At 47.0% G+C, this 17165-nt stretch overlaps 1 protein-coding gene across 1 annotated transcript; it reads left to right on the plus strand.

Moving 5' to 3' along the window:
- Positions 1-74: 74 nt before the first annotated feature.
- LOC144729721 (lysocardiolipin acyltransferase 1-like) lies at positions 75-17165 on the plus strand. The gene is made up of 6 exons (XM_078610162.1): positions 75-286; positions 4708-5048; positions 8689-8887; positions 11833-11979; positions 13853-13969; positions 15915-17165. The coding sequence occupies exons 2-6, from the start codon at positions 4881-4883 to the stop codon at positions 16481-16483; spliced, it is 1200 nt and encodes a 399-aa protein (XP_078466288.1). The 5' UTR covers positions 75-286; positions 4708-4880; the 3' UTR covers positions 16484-17165.

The following is a 17165-nucleotide window of genomic DNA, read 5'->3' on the forward strand; positions in this document are numbered from 1 at the left end:
AATAATAAGGCGGGAAACCGATAAGACCCGGAAGCGATCCCGTAGGCAAATCGTCCGGAGGAAATGGAAACGCTGCTTCTTGCAATCAACACTGCCCGGAACAAAAATGTGGCGCCCCCTCGACCGATTGTTGATTCCGTTTGTCAAAAAGCGACAGGGCGATCATCGCGGGGCGGATTGCGCGTCCCCTTCGCAGCGCCTAACGATTGTTGTCACAGCAATAATGTTTACGTTGTTAACGTTTTAAAGTTCATCCGAGGGCCGACCTGCTCGGAGCTTGAGACGGGTGAGGGGGCTGTGGGCACGCGAGACGATTTTGCCAGGCGGTCGGTGGGGTGATTGTGGTATCATTTGTAATTGGAGTTTATAATGTAATGTATTGGGGCCAGTTCGGACTGTGAACACGTTTCAAAACTAAGGTTGATACTCTTGGGTTTTTTCGGTAAAGTCACGTAGGTAAAAATAATAATAATAGAAATAATAATAAAAATAATAATAGAAATAAAATAATACATCGCGACGTTTCGGAGGCAACACAAGTCTCCGTCATCAGGTGGGACCGTCACAGCTAAATTTACCGTATCAAGTGAGGAAAAATCTAAGAGACAAGCTCTTAAATACAAGTTAAAGTCACCTACGTGACTTTATCGAAAAAAACCTAAGAGTGTGAATCCTTGCAGTCACGAAAGCTTCAAATCTAGAATCAAAACAAAGGTGTTTGTGTTGAACATTTGACGTATCGTATGCGGTTGTAATTGTCACGTAATGTGTCATTTAAAATGTTTTTCGGGGATAGTTGGCAGCAGAGTGGAACGTGCACAGGAGCTAACCAACCCCGTGGTACGGCTGGGTTTAGTAAAGGTTTATCTACCTAATGGAGGAGGCATTTAACTCGCTGGAAATTGATGCATTTATCCCAGATCTCACAAACCGAGGCACACACAAACAATGTATTTAGAAGTAATTAAAATAACGTTTGCAAAAACGGTACAGCCACGCTAAATATTGAATAAATTAAGTACCAAAATACATATCAAGGGGAGAGGCACGTTGCGTTATAACACGTAGCTCTGGCCAAAGGTATTCACAACAACATTGCAAGATGTTATCCTAAAATTGGAGTGGTTCAATTCTATTTTAAAATGTTACTGGAGAAACTGTTATGGACCCACACAATGTTGGAATAAAAGATGCAGGGTGAAATGCCTTTGGGAAAAAAAACTAAATTCAAATTGCAGTGTTAATATAATTAACTTAAAATAATATGTAAACGTAAAACACTTTTGTGTTGATCATTAACACAGGCTGCACTGCTGTCCGCAAGGTCTGAAAGGATACTTAATCTTGTGACCTTTAAAATTGGGTGAAAAACTACAAGACACATTTTTAAAAGGTATTTTTGGCCTTATATTTTCTTATTTGCGTTTGTGGTCGGCGATTTATACAGTAATTAGGCTGCATATGCGCGTGCTGTTTACAATACATTTAATGTCCTTTTGTAATAAGAGGTTTTGTTTGTACGAGTGTGCGTGATTTGTCCGCTATATCGTGTGCGATATATTGGGTTTTCTGTAACGTGTTTGGAATTATAATTACCATGAGTGCCTGCTATGAAATATACCCACTACTATGGCCTATGTTGTCATTTGAACGGGTGTTTTTGCTTTTCAATTACACATCATTGCTGTGCGACTCACATGCTGGGTTAATAGTGTTTACAACACAGAAAAACAATTATGGATACATCTATAATATGATAATGGAGCAATAGGAGTGGAAATATAATTTATATCAGGACGTTTTCCTCGCTGAATGTTTTCCGGGTCCGTGGTACAATTCAGTAGGCATGTGGCTGCTAACCGCTTCCATGCGCAGAATCGATGTGGTGTGCCGGGAGCCCTGATCAGTAGTCATCCATAAAGAGTGGAGGCGTATATGCAGTGTCACAGTGGTTAACGTGCTGTACTGTGAACTCGTCAACAATAATTCGATTCCTGACCCCCACCAACCCGCACTGACCAGTCTGGGGAAGTATGGCCAAAATCCCACGAGACTGCCATCACGTGGGGGGGATGCCTTAATCCAGTAGTGGATTGAGTAATGATTGTTCATTGCAACAATTACTTCAAGATTAGGTAAATATCTAGAACGTTTGTCATTTGAGTGGGTTTGTAGCTGTTACTATATACCAGAGGTGGGACAAAGTCATTGTTATGCAAGTCACAAGTAAGTCTCAAGTCTTTGCTCTCGAGTCCCGAGTCAAGTCGAGTCAAAGATGAGGCAAGTCCAAGTCGAGTCTGAAGTCATCAAAATCATGACTCGAGTCTGACTCGAGTCCAAGTCGCATGACTCGAGTCCACACCTCTGAGGTGGGACAAAGTCATTGTTGTGCAAGTCACAAGTAAGTCTCAAGTCTTTGCTCTCGAGTCCCGAGTCAAGTCGAGTCAAAGATGAGGCAAGTCCAAGTCGAGTCTGAAGTCATCAAAATCATGACTCGAGTCTGACTCGAGTCCAAGTCGCATGACTCGAGTCCACACCTCTGCTATATACTGGTGCTGAATTAATTTATGAAACTTTGTTTTGATGGATTGTTGGTGCGGTAATACATTATAACTGACAAATAGCTGTATGAAAGCAGACTAGGGCCCGTGTCACCACCAACACATTGTATTGGCCCCAAAGGTGTTCAAGATTCTGTGGAGGTGGCTCTTGCCTTGCCTTTAACACCAGGAAAATCAACAGAATTTGTTTAACGGGCTCCACTGCTGATGAGGGCTTTAGAGAAGTCGAAATCGGTACAGGAGTCTTTTTTTGTTTGACCAATGCTGCTGTAAAACATGGATCCAGAAGGCCCATTGCTGGATGGACATACACTTTACGTTATTTAAGGGTGGTGTAATTATGTAAATGGACACGTGTACAGTGTTAGTATGTGACGATTGACCTCTGTACATCTGTCGATATGCTGAAGTTCAAGTGCTAGTCGTGTTAATAGCGCTTGCGACATACTATACAGTTCCATTTAAACAAGATAAATCCGAGTAAAACAGAAGTTTGCTTAAGCATCGAAGATGTTTGTTGAAGATTCCGCAGAGCGGAATTAAAATTATATAACGAGAAGATGCCAACCCTTTTGGTGGAGTCCTTGTGAAAAACTGAAAAGCAACACATACCAAGTGACAACACTGACAAAATGTTTAATCCGTGTGTAGTACGTGCTCTGACATGGATCAGAAACATTGATATTGACAAATAGAATAGAACAAAATAGGCGAAGTGCATGCTTGCAGTTGCACTAACAGATGGAAAGACGAACAACATGGATCGAGGGACAAGCATAAGCCGGATACATCATATGCAAGTACCATCCCCATCGTAGGAATGTGGAATTACACACAACGGGCTGAGGAATCGGAAATGAGTGCCACCCAATGTTTGTTTTAAGCAGGCAACCATTTTCCTTTGACAGCTCGTTGAGACCAGAAGGCTCTGAATCGTGTGTTGGAAATAATTTTCTGCCAGCTCCAGTTGCATTAAAGACCCGAGGCTTGAAACCAAATCGCTAGGAATGAGCTCAGTGTCATCAGAGCTCAAAAGCATAGCAGGTTTTAGCCTGGATAGTGCTTGGATTAGGTGGGTTGCATAGTTGACCGCCACGTGCAATAGGTTGTCATAGGCGTCTCGGGGCAGTGCTCTGCTCGAGGCACCAAAGAGGGCAGTACAGCAAGATGCATTGTTGGACTGTACTTCGATGTTCCTATATAAATGATCCCCTCCACGAACTAACCCGCAATGACCAGAATGGGGAAGTATGGTCAAATCGCCCCCACGGTTTGGGGGAGAGAGATCCTCGCGCAGCAGTGGCTTAACAAAAATGGCTGTAGATGTACAACGTCTTCGGTGGAATTCCACTTGACTTTGGTGGGAAGACAATTACTTAAGGTAGTTTGTGCAATCAGCTACTGGTGTGTAGTGTGGGGGGAGGTGGGGGGGGGCCCGTGGCGTCCGCCCATGGCCACAAGCCTGGTCTCACCCCTCCAATCTCGGTGAGCAAATGAAGCAGCTGTCGAATGCAGCTCTTTCTATTAATGGTGGAAAGACTAAATTTGGACTGCTGAGCCGATTGCGAGTTAATCTGAGGGCCTCTGCTCTGATTGCCAGGTGGTTGTATAATTTTCGCTTGGGGTTTTTTTTATCAGGTCAGAGGTGTGCTAGAGTTGTGGTTTGCCTACTATGGAATAGTGCAGAAGCGTTGCAAAGTGGGATGTGTGGGACAAGTGCGGATTGTATAACAGCACAACGCCCAGACATGAGATCCTGAGTTCACATCTTCATACAGCGTCCGCTCATCATTGGCAGCAGCAGCAGAGTTAATACCCATCATCTTCATCATAACCATGCATTGTTATATATTATAATTGTCATCATCAATAGAGTATAATCATGAATCATTATCTCTCTAGTGTGTGTATAATGAGCACCACCTGGTGAGACTGCGTTGCTCGATGAAAGGAAGTTGACTGTTGCGAGTAATTTAATGTAACTTGGCCCCACCATAGGAATATGGAATTTCACATTGTACATCATACCTGTAATAATCGTAATACAGTAACTATTAACAATAATCATAGCACAATACAGTGCTCTCATATGATGGACAACTTTTGATCTCACGTTTGCCTTCATTGTGCCAAAATTTGTACACAGACACGGAGAAGAGCCGAGCGATTGAGCGGCAGAGTGAATGGGAGGTCAGGAGATTGGACAACCAAGTAAGACACGGAGTGGACGAGTGTTTCAGAGAGTGGACAAGTCGACAAGGCATAGAGTAGAGGAGTGACCAACAACAAGGGGAGTGGTGGACGGCAGAGGGGGCCGCCATGCAGGTGTCACTGGGCGGCATGTACTTTGCCATCATGCTCTTCCTGGGCAGCTTCCTGGGTAGCGTGTTCATGCTGGGACCCTTCCTGCCTCTGCTGCTCGTCAACCCGCCCTGGTACCGCTGGCTCACCGACCGCATCGTTGCCACCTGGCTAACGCTACCCGTGGTAAGGCCTCCCCTCTTCATTGCCTCCTCACCTGCGTGTCCATTTACGCGCTGCTGATGATGGCGATACCGCTGCTGCTGCTGCTGCTCATGATTAAAATTGGTAATCCGCAGCCCGTTTGGATGAAGGCCTTCCCGTGCCGTGTCGCTCATATGGGTTGTTTGACCACGTTGGTTAGCGCGGTTTGATGAAGTGAGGTCTCAGGTCTGGTTGGATATTGCTCGACACTGATGTATGCTGTGGCCAGGAATGGAATTCAGGTCACTGGGTTCATAGCACAGTGCACTAACCGATGTGCCACCACTCCACTCTACCTGCCCATGATCATTAAGCATGAAATGTTCAATCCTCTATGTGATTTCATGAAGTCTCACAATTTGGGGTCAAGCTTTGATTTAAGAAACATTTTTTCTACTGTTTCATCTGTATTGTTTGCCTCGTTCTGACTCATGCATTGCTTTTGGTCCATTTCATTCACTCCGTTAGCCTAAAGGTTATATTTGTAAGTAATCGTAAATAATTTAATCTAACGTTACATGCATGATTGAACAAATTCATTGTAACCTGCCTCATGATGATAATGCTGCTGCTGTTGATAATTTGAACGATGATTATAATAATGTTGCTCCTGCTGCTGCCGTTGTTGATGCTGCTGCCACATTGTCAGCAGGGCGCAGTGCTGCAAACTCTATTATACTGTACTATGTGCCAACATCTATGTTCTCCATCTTCACCAAACCGCACTATCTGGCATGGTGTAGTTTGGATAAATAACCCCCATGACTGCACGTGTCGGGAGGCTCTGATTCAGCAGGGGATTTACAAAGTGCTGTACATGTAAATGTCTTAGAATCATTCTAGCAAGTGTGGCCTTGGATATTTGTATAAGTATTGTGCTGCACCAACAATCCAAACCACTGTTAAGTGACAGCACTTTTACTCGTATGGTTGATGTTTTCCAGTCGCAGTTTTCAATTAACTACTCTGTTCAGCAAGGTGCATAGGTCAGGTAAATCAAACCGAGTGGGGTCTAACAGCTGTGTAGTTCTTTACTGGATTTGCAAGTTTTGGACAATACAGTCATGTCGAACCCCCAAGTACTTTAAGGTACTTTAGTCTGGCTCTATGAGCCTCAACCGTTAACACTGAACTCCAAAAATGGAAAGGTGCCTCAGTCGGGCTATTTATGTTATTTCATCGATTGGTGTGCGTATGCAGTGTATTTACAGGGCTGCTTGTGTTTAAAGGTTGTTTGTGTCCACCTGACATTTTGATATTACAACATCCTGTGTGCTATTTATATTCTTGTGACATGCATCGTGATAATTTTAGTTTCCTTTCAATAATAGGAAGTGACGTCGCTTTCATGGCGACACTTCTGTTCCATGTTTTTTTTCGCCAAAAAGTAAAATCGTGTGATGTTACTTTTGTCAGCACGGAAATATATTACATTATTACATCGAATATATGTTAAAAAAATGTGAAAAAGATTACAAATTTTTAATAAAAATCCAACATGCCTGAAGGGGAACATTTTTAAACCCTGCATACTTCGAGCAGTAACACGAGGATCATAAATACAGACAATGACAAAGAGAATGGAACACAGCTGGGAATGTGTGATGCCGCCGCCACGAAGCCGTTCGGCAGGCGCCCCATCCCCGACCTCGCCACCACCAAGCGACGGAGCCAACCCCTCGTCCCCCTCACCTCACCTCACATGAACACACCCGCACGCATTTCCCCCCCCCCATAGAGCTGGAAGGGAAGGTCACCTGATCGACCGGTTTTTATCCGAGAAACCCCTATCGGGATTAACTCTCACGGTTTCCGGCGATCAGGGAATTGGACGGCCTCCCCCGATGCTACGTTGCACCGCGGCGCTGCGACCTGCCTTAAGATGGTATGGCCGCGGCGAGGGGCATTCGGCCACCGCGGTTGAAGCGCATCCCCCACACACACCACCCACGTGTCGACGGGGCAAGCAGGGGAGGGACGGGACAGCATGAGTAGCGGGACCGCAGGGGCTCTTGCGCATAGTCACGGATGGTTGGGATAATTACGCTTGAGCGCGCAGGCACCATTGTTAGGGAGGGAAAGGGATTAATTAGAATTTACGCCGCGCAACGCCGCACATTGATTAGCATATCACAGGCGCCCGGAACCGCGGTGTGCGTGCTAGAGGACGCGAGCCCATTGTTAAGGAAAAGCTGAGGGCCGCCGTCCGGCGCGGAGCCGCATCCCTTTGATGTAGGGAGGATAAAAGGGGGGCAAAGGAGAGATCGGGGTCTCTTACTGCAGCGCCAGAGGACCAGACGCAGCTCCAGCCAGCGACCCGGACGTCCGTGCGACGCATCGAGGTACGCTGTTAGCACAGGGAGCAGCAAACCGCCGTGGGCACCCAACAGTGAGTAAGGAGGTGAAGTAGGGTCATAACCGATAAATAGGGAATAGGTAAAGGTTTAGTGGAATAGGCCAGCCTCGTCGACTTACTGATTTAACATTATTTACCAGGTAGCAGATAATAAATCATTAATAGCGAAGCGTGGCCTCGCGTGATCTTGTCGAGCAGTGTGAACGTGTGGGTGCGCGTGTGTACACAGTGGCTCGCCACGTGAGTGAGCGCTGCGCGGAGCTGCGCGGGTGGGTGCGCGTGTGTTCACTACGTGTATGATACAGGTGCGCGATCCCAACGTGAGTGCTCAGTGGTGAGTGAGTGCCGCGGGGAGCTGTGTACGTGAGTGCGCGTACGTTCGCTACGTGTCGGATACGGGTGCGCATTGGTCACGTGGTTATTCGACGTGGAGGCGAGTGCCGTGTGGTGCGGTGTACACGGCGGCTCGCCACGAGGGAGCGTTGCGTAGAGCGGCGCACGAGTGGGTGTCGCGTGTGTGCAGGTGTGTGCGCTCGTAGTGTGGGGGAAGGGGTCGGTGCGTCCGCAGGTCCCCGCTCTGTCTATCGCCGCAGGGACTCGCGCAGTGTGAGGGCAGCGTCATTCGCCCTCCGACCCCTGACCCCCGTTTAATAGCGCGTGATTCATGGAGAGACAACGCAGCGTTTACAGGTGAACGAGAGCGTGCGGCGAGCTATGCCTCTCACACGAGCTCGCGGAGGGACGGACAAGGGAGGGGAGCCGTCGGGCGATGAGCCCAGCGACGGCAGCAGATGCTCGCAGAGTAGCGAGGGGTCGACGAACAGCAGAGCCCCTGCCATAGGCACGGAGCAGGGAGGGACTTCGGGGACCAGCGGCCCCAACAAATGGATCCACTCAGGATGGCCTGGGACGTTTCTCCTACCTTTTAGAATATTCCATAAGTTGCTTCAGTTTTGCCACTGTTGGTGGAAGGCCCTCCAATAGAGGGAGCTCTATGAAGGCCCTCTCAGGATGTTTGTCCTACTTTTTCCCAAAGAGGCGGAAGTGCCCACACTTTAATCCACCACACGTGTGACCTGCTGGTCAACCTTCTGTGGCGATGCCCATTATATCCTGCCGGGTGCCGTACCGGGAGATCACATCGGGGAGCCTCTGGATTGCAAGTCCAGTATGCTAACCATTACACCATGGAAGTATCTGAATAAACATGATTACATTGAAACAATTATGGTTGCCCTGGCTGTGCCGACCATGTGCCCGACGCAGGCGCTGCTGGAGTTGGTGTTCGGCGTCAAGGTGGTGGTGACGGGCGACGGTTTCCGCCCAGGCGAGCGCAGCGTCATCATCATGAACCACCGCACGCGCCTCGACTGGATGTTCCTGTGGAACTGCCTCCTCCGCTCCAGCTACCTGCGCCTCGAGAAGATCTGCCTCAAGTCGACGCTCAAGCACGTGCCGGGCTTCGGTGAGTCCTGGAGAGGGCGAGTGCCACCACCACCATTGCTGGGAAATCAATTAATTACAGAAGTGCTTTCCCACCAACGTCGTGATTTATTTTATTTATACCTACGTGACTTTCCCGAAAGAACCAAAGAGTATAAAAGTGGAATGATTCGTCGATTTGATCATCATCAGCCATAATCAATCCGCTGCTGAATAAAGGCCTCCCCAATCTATCACCATCACTCATGATCCCACAATGCAACAATATACCAAGCACCTGCACACACGAGGTGATTTCATCACTCCATTTCCTCAATCTATGTCATCTTTGGCACATTCCCTTCCTTCAGCTGCCACTGCTATTATTCTTGATGACCAGCTATCTTTCCTTGCAGAGACGTGTCCTACCCAAAGCCCACTTATGTTTATTAACAGTGTGATATGCCTGATATGTTCTGTAGTCTAGGCATTACTCTTTCTGTCTCACAATGTCCTGTATTACATCTCCGATTAGCACGGTTGGTTACATATAGTGTGAAAGAAGTTAAACATACATGTATTGTAAAAAGTTAAATACATTAGTGTTCCATCAATGGCCCTTTTTCATAGCATGTGCTGTATAATGTATTATTACTACGGCTTTGTCTGTTACTCAATGGCTACTATTAGGTAACTATTCACATGCCTGTTTGAAAAATGGTGATCAGAAAATATTTTTTGTATAAAGTGCAGTTTCCAACCCTTATTAACTCTCTCTGGTTCTGAAGAAGAGCCTTAACTTGAAATGTCACCTATTGTACGCTTATTTTTTAAGTCATTGTTATTGATGAATACGTTTTTCATATGTAAATATTACCTTTTAGGCTAAAGCAATTCATGAAACTGAACATCAAAATAAGACAATACAAACAATAAAATACACACCAGGCAAAAACAAAAGTATTCCTCTATGTAATCAGGATCCTGAATCATGGCACTTGATCGAATCGTGGTGGTTTCACTCGTTCCATACCTCGTAAACTACACACGGTCACACCTGCTTTTGCGAATCTAACATTGATCACAAAAGATACCAAATGAACGACTGATTGCTCATCTGACCATCCCAGATTCAAACGCAGAATCTCAGTCGTGCTGGCTGAGCACTCTGGGCCGAGCTGGGATCTACAACCCCCTGAGCCAATCGGTAACTCCAAGGTTATTCCTTTTTCTTTTGTATTCCTTTAAATGTGCTTGCCAACGAGAAGAGACAATTAGCGTGCACACGAAGTGGGGCCCAACGGGGTGGGAGGGGGGGGGGTGGTTGAGCTGCCCCCGTGTGCCGAGCTCGGTGGCGTTCATTGGGGCTCCTTCTCACTGCCCTCCGCGCTGCCCGCAATGACACGTGAAGATAAATCACGGCGGTTATTTTTATTCTTCGTCTCCTATTCTTACCCTGCTACCCTCCCCCCCCTCCCCCCACTGCCGCCGACCTCTCCTCCATCTCCCCACTCGTTTTTGGTTGCGACGAAACCCCGTTTATTTCTGTAGATTTAACGCCTCGTTTTAGAGCCACAAACAACAATGACTTACTTACCCTTGCAAAAACCAATCCAAATGTCATCGCGGAGGAAAATATTTTTTTTAATCGGCTTTATTTTATGAAGGAATTTATATTATGTGGTTTTTTTTTTCTTGTTTTATTTTGGCAGTTGCTTGTTCAGAATATAATTTTAATAGAATATTTGGAACCACGTGTCTCCATTGTTTGTGTTACGTAACAGACCTTCACTCGAGTACCAAACTAAATTAATGCAACAATATGGCGACACACAATGACAACATTTATTTCAATGATGTTTTTGTGCTGATTCTCCTAGTGCTCATTGTGTCTGCGAGTGCGCGGGGAGACCGGGGGGGAGGATCAGAATTTTTTTCAGAAGTCAGAATCTTTATCTATCTTGGAGAAATCCGATGAGCTATGAAGCTCTTTTTCACAGTCCAGTAGATCGCATGGTGAATGGAACCTGGTTTTGGCACGACCCTGCCCCCTTCGTCCATCCCCCCTCTTGTCCTGGAATTCACTATCTCACTCGCCCTGCTCAATCGTTCCTTCCCTGCTGCTGCCTCCTCGGTGTAGAACTTCCTCCACTTGGCTGACCATATTGCGGATTCGTTACTCATATTTGAGCCCAGGTTCAAGACCTTCCGCTTTTTCTCTGGCTACAAGCATCTCTGCCAAGTTTCTTCGTTCTTACCATTATCGCACTCCTATGTGTGTGTTATTTCTGGTCAATCAAAGTTAAGCCCACACAAAATAATGACAAGTAAAAAAAATATCCTATGTATGCATGGGTTAATGCTTTGTCCCTACATTTAATTTACACTATGGAAGCTGACGTGGAGCTTTAGGAAAAATACATTTGCATAGTTGCAAATAGTACTTTTGGCTTTGTGTCTCGCAAGTTTTGGGCAATCCCTTTGATCAGTTTGGCCACTATTCAATCGGGCAAGTCCCGAATAGAAACACATCCTACAGATTGGTTAATTTGTTTGAGAGTTTTTATTCCCCACTGCCCCATGAGGGACGGACAGACAGATGAACTGAGATAATGCATAAACAATTTCAACTTTGGTTGGAAAGCATTGAAAATCAACTACCCAAACACCTCAATGCAGGGCCCTCCTGAAAAGTATGATTAAGACTGTGACGCTTCACTGGGTTCATACAATAGATTACAAGGAGGCAATTAACAGTTATTTAGTCAGTTGATTAAACGTTATCCTTACACTCTCGATGGTGATATCACTGCCAAGCATATTAAAACACCATTTGTGTTGATGTAACAAGCTCTAATAGGATCAGACACGGTCCCGGGTGATTTGATTAACAGGCAGTCACCGGTATGACTTCCGGTAACAAATCCGTTTCCTCCCCCACACCTTCCGCGCCCCCGTGGTGCCGCTGTGCAATGTGGGTATGCTTAGGCTGGGCCATGCAGGTGGCGGCGTTTGTGTTTATTGCACGACGCTGGGAGCAGGATGAGCAGCACATTACGCGCCACCTCGACTACTTCACGGCCATCGACCAGCGCCTCCAGCTGCTCTTCTTCCCCGAGGGCACCGACCTGACCGGTGAGAAGTCCGTGCATGGACAATCGCGTGACAGAGGGGGGATGGGGAGGGAGGGCATCATGATATCTTGATCCTCACACCGCCCTCACTCGGCAACTCTCTGGATTAAAATAATGTTTTGCACCCGCATGGTGCTTGCTTTCGGGGCCTCGGCAGCTCGAAGTGCATTGCATCACATCTCATCTCAAACATTCCAAGGGCGGGCACCCCCAGTCGCAGATGTTCCCTTTGAGCACAAGGTGACTCGGCAGCAGCCTGCATTTGGGCATTGGTCTGCCAGTAGGAGCGATTATTGCTCTGCGTAATCCCAATTGAGTAATTTGTTTATTATCATAATAAACGGTCACTTTGAATCCACCATCATTTAGTGTTTAACATTGTCGGGTTGTAGCTGTTGGCTGCAGGGATCATGTGAAAAACACCATGCCAGTAATGAGGGTTGTTTGACCATACTTCACCATGCTGGTCAGGGCGGGTTGAAGGGTGGGGTGGCATGCCAGTTGAGACATCATTCGCCGTGACCGGGAATGGAACTCTGTTCGCTGGTGTCAGAGCACAGTGAGCGAACCAATGTGCTACTTCACCTCACATACAAAATATACAAATCGAAAAACACTGAACCATACGCACGTGATTCAGAACCTCCAGCAGAGATGATTGCCCTAGCATACGTCTGGTTTGTGTAGACAGACTCTGAATGACATTTGACTTGACTTCGGGTTGGGGTCATTCAGGTCGGAGTGATGATGGAAGTATCATTTGATATCCCGTGTTATTTGTGTGACCTTGAACACTGTGTGTGTGCGTCACACACACACACGTCACGAGCAGACACTCCTGCCCACGACAGGTCTGATTGAAATTATTTTCTCAACAGCCAAAAATTGGAGGTCTGAGAATTAAAAAAAAATCAATTCGCCGCGGAGCGACTCTCTCGATGGGCGATTTGGCAAGGGGCACGGAGTCAAGCGTGCCTAAGCTGTGTGACGCAAGCTGTCCCAACGTCCCCAAATGTCGCCTTAAAAAAATAAACGTAATACTCTGGCTCTCGAGATAATTAATTAATCAGTGTAGCTTTTGGAGCCCTGGCCGAGCCAATTAGGACCATGCCCTCAAACGCAAAAACACTCTACTGCCTGCCGACGTCGTTGAGATTGTGCGAAGTTGCTGGTGGTTGCGGTGACTTGTTTGCGGTGGGTGTGGCAATCTGTCACGGTGGCTGCACCTTACTCCACACCCTCATATCCAACACAGCTTCGTAGATGTAGTTGTAGTCACAGTTACTGGCTGAGCGTGCCACGAATATTAAAATAAATCAAGGTTCATTTTCGGTGGTGGGAAGCGGAAATAACTAAATAAATTCCACCCCCAGTTGGAATTTAACCCATGTTCACATATCAAAGGCCCACACTCGTATATATTAGGCTGTCCATCAGGCTACAACCTGGGTGACCCTGTTTCAGTTTGTAATGCTCATCTTTAGAAGAGGGATAAGGCAACAATAACCCGATCTGTGAGGAAAAAAAATTTAATCGATAAGATGAGTGCGTTAAATTGCGCGCCGCTCTTTGTGTGGTCCGCGATGCGGTGTTGAGCTGTCAGAGCGTTTATTGTGGCCATCAATACGCGGGTCGGGGCATCTCGCAAGCTTCACAATGCAGCTTTGCCACCATTGTCATTTTCGTCATTGTGATGCTAAAGTGCCTCCGAGTGGTGCATGAGACTCATTCCTGCTTCCACCACCCCCACCGCCTCCCTCTCCCGCTGTGTCCGTTTACTGTTCGCGCCTCGTGGACAACAAGACTCGTCTGTATTTCACTTTTATAATGGTCGTCCAACGTTTTGTGTGTTTTTGTTCGTTGTGTGCACACAGCGAACACTAAAGCACGGAGCGACGAATTTGCCGAGAAGAACGGCCTGCCCAAGTATGAGCACGTGCTCCACCCACGCACCACCGGCTTTACCCACATCGTACAGCGCCTACACTCAGGTATGTATGTATGTTGAACTTCTTCCGTACGTAGCTAATCGGCGGTGCGGGGGAAGGACAACAAACTAAACACAAAAAGCAGTTATAAAGAAATGAGTTTTCAATTTAGATTTAAAAGTCCATAGCGTCAGTGGCTTCCTAAGATTGGAAGGAAGAGCGTTCCAGACAGCCGCAGAAGAGCACCTGAAAGCGCGCGATGCAGTGACCGTCTTTGTTAGATGATTAGCCAAACGCTGCTGCGAGGATGACCGGCGTTCGCGCGATGGTTTATGCTCCTTGAACCACAATACCTTGCTGATGAGATCAGCAAGGTATTGTGGCAAGCACTTTGTGTGTAATGAGTGTGACCTCATAATGTATTCATCCGGCAACCGGAAGCCAATGTAGCTCCATGAGCACTGGACCGACATGGTCAGATCTTGCTCGTGTGGGGATTAGGGGGCGGGCAGTGCCACTCACAGGTGTGAGATGTTGATACAGCCTACCATGCATTCGTGTTTATGTGCTGCATAAATAGAAAATATTAAATTGGAACATTTCAGAGACAATGTAAAGGTAATTACAGGCAAAGCTAAGGTAATATTACATCAAATATCTTGGCCAATAGGGAGATAACGTTTTACAAACTATAGCCAACAGATTGAAATGCCGAGAGAAACAAAATTCGGAAACGGATGTCACCAGTTGTTGAAGGTGATCTGAGATCAACAAAAGCAACAGGGCAGATGAGAGTGGGTTGGAGCGCTTTTGGACAGCTGAACTGGATAATGAGAAGCAACCAAGCAATGTGCCTAAACAAAGCTTTTAATTGGTGCATATTACCTGTTTATGACACGCATCGGAAACATTGGCAAAGAAAATGCAACAAAAAAGGGCACATGTCATGGGGATGATGCACGTTGGTAAATACATGTGAATCAGAGAACAAGCAGAACTTCAGAGACGTTATATTAACTGTTGGTGGATGTGGACAGGACATACGATGCGAGAGGGGAATATGGCCATTGGGTGGAAATAACTACCGAGTGGCAGCCAAAGAAGGGAAAAGCAACCAAGAGTTCGTCCACCGAGGAGATGGGGCAAAGATTTCAGTATATTGTTAGTAGCTGATGATAATTATAATGAACATTTCATATTTCCAAATTATAAACATAAATGCGTTGCATACAAGCGGTCTGCTTGAAGTGCGGTCGCCCTGCTTGAGAATAAATGATAGAAGAGTAAAAATATATTTGGTACAATTTAACTTAACGGTTGTTTCTCTGCCTGCTGAAATGTAATGCTCTACACCACCGGCCGGCAACACGCACACCATTAATGAGGAACATGTTAGAGCATTGAAACCGGACGCATTAAAGTGGGGAAAAAATCCATATACTATTGACGAGCGGATGTATGTGCTTTTTTTTCTTTCATTTAAACAGGGTGTAATTGTTTAAGCTGAGTCTAATCGTAGGGTGGTGGTGGTGGCTTTGATGTGTTTCTGTAATTCGGCACTCGGTGGAGTTGACGGATCACAATTAGATTTTGTACACTGGAAACCCACCTGCTGTAAACTGTATTTTCAGAAGGCAGTGCTGCTGTGACCAGCCTTTATGGATTTTTCAGGACTCTCCCCTTATATCTGTTTTTTTTTTATTCGGGTATTCCAGTTTCCCACCACACTCAAAATACTTTATAAGGACCCAGCCAAACATCCCAAGCAGGACACTATTGATTAAGTATCCTCAGAGACAGCCGAGGCTTTTGGGGACAAAATAAATTATGATTGTTTTATTTTGTTACGTCCCCCGCCAAGCTATATTCTATTCTATTTGCGCTTTCATCATCGCATCATGCTAGTGAAATATTTACAAGCATCAAGGAGCGGCCCCGTAAGACAATACCGCTACTCACATTGTTGTCTAACGACTTGCGGATACCGTCTCCCCCCCCCCTCTCCCAGGTGGGAAGCTGGACTGTGTACACGACGTTACGGTCGCCTACCCTTGCAGCTTCCCGCAGAACGAGCTGCAGCTCCTCGCCGGCCGCTTCCCGCGCGAGATCCACTTCCACGTGCGGCGCCACCCGATTTCCACGCTGCCCCCCGACGCCGCTGGCCTGGCCGCGTGGTGCTGCGACCGCTGGCTCGACAAGGAGGCCATGCTGCGCTCCTTCTATGAACGAGGCTCTTTCGTGGCGCCGGCGACTGAACCGTCGCCAACGACCGCCAGCTCAAATGGCGCCGTCGTTGCGGCCGCACCCATGGAGCCACCGGTGCCGCAGTGCAAATCGGAGCTGCGCGTTCGTTGCGTGCAGTGGCTGTCGCTCGTCTGGTGGACGGTGTTTACATGCGTTGCCGCACCGGCGCTCCTGTACAGCTCGGCGGTGGCGCGTGCATACTTTGTGGTGGCGTGCACGTTCTTCGCGCTGCAGGCGCGCGTCGCTGGCGGCCTTGAAAAGCTGGAGGTGGCGTGGTTCCCGCACTGGCAGCGGCTCAGTGGGTACGGGGCCGTCGCCAGTCGGGGCTCCTGAGAATTGTGGACTTGCGTAAATTTGCACGCCGCTGTTCACGATTCTTAGGCCTGAGCCCCTCCTTCTCGTGCCCCAACTCTCATCCCTCTGATCGCTCAGTCCACGCTTGAAAGAGATTTACAGTGTAATATTTGTCAGAAAACTGGCAATGTCCACTGTTTTGTGCCAGTTAAAAAAATTATTCCCACTCATGATTCAGGTCCTGATGGTCTCTGAGCTCAATCAAAGTGATTTCCCATTTAAATGAGCGCACAGCGGCAATCGTCGCCAATATACAGCCCTGAGCCAGTCGCACAAATTCCACATTACTTAGGCCAGGACTGATCCAATCCATAGATCAATTACTCATACTTTTCCACAAAGTGGTACCACCGCTCCACCAAAACAATTATGTAACTTTAAATTTCCTTGGAACCTTCGACCTTGCTGCGCTGAACAGCACAGGGGGCGACGAAACTTTTCTCACACCTTCTGGTCTTCAGCCAGCTGAGCCACATCGTCCTATGTTACGCAACTGCTGTCAGAATGATACATTTCAAGGTGGAAAATGGTATTCTTTCATCCTCTGCCTGCATAAGCATTTCATTTTTAGGCCGTGCATTGTTTTTTTCCCAGTACATGAGGATGTTCATCAGCTTGGGGCGGGTGGTGGAGCGGTTAACAATTTCTTAAAAAAAAAACA

Source organism: Lampetra planeri, chromosome 33, assembly GCF_965212315.1.
Source record: "Lampetra planeri chromosome 33, kcLamPlan1.2.h2, whole genome shotgun sequence".
In the NCBI taxonomy this organism is placed as follows: Eukaryota; Metazoa; Chordata; class Hyperoartia; order Petromyzontiformes; family Petromyzontidae; genus Lampetra; species Lampetra planeri.

Coding starts and splice junctions, on each gene's coding strand:
- LOC144729721 (XM_078610162.1), top strand. CDS start 4,881: ATGCAGGTGTCACTGGGCGGCATGTACTTTGCCATCATGCTCTTCCTG. Junction 11,980..13,852: donor CGAGGGCACCGACCTGACCG/GTGAGAAGTCCG, acceptor GTGTGCACACAG/CGAACACTAAAGCACGGAGC. Junction 13,970..15,914: donor CGTACAGCGCCTACACTCAG/GTATGTATGTAT, acceptor CCCCTCTCCCAG/GTGGGAAGCTGGACTGTGTA.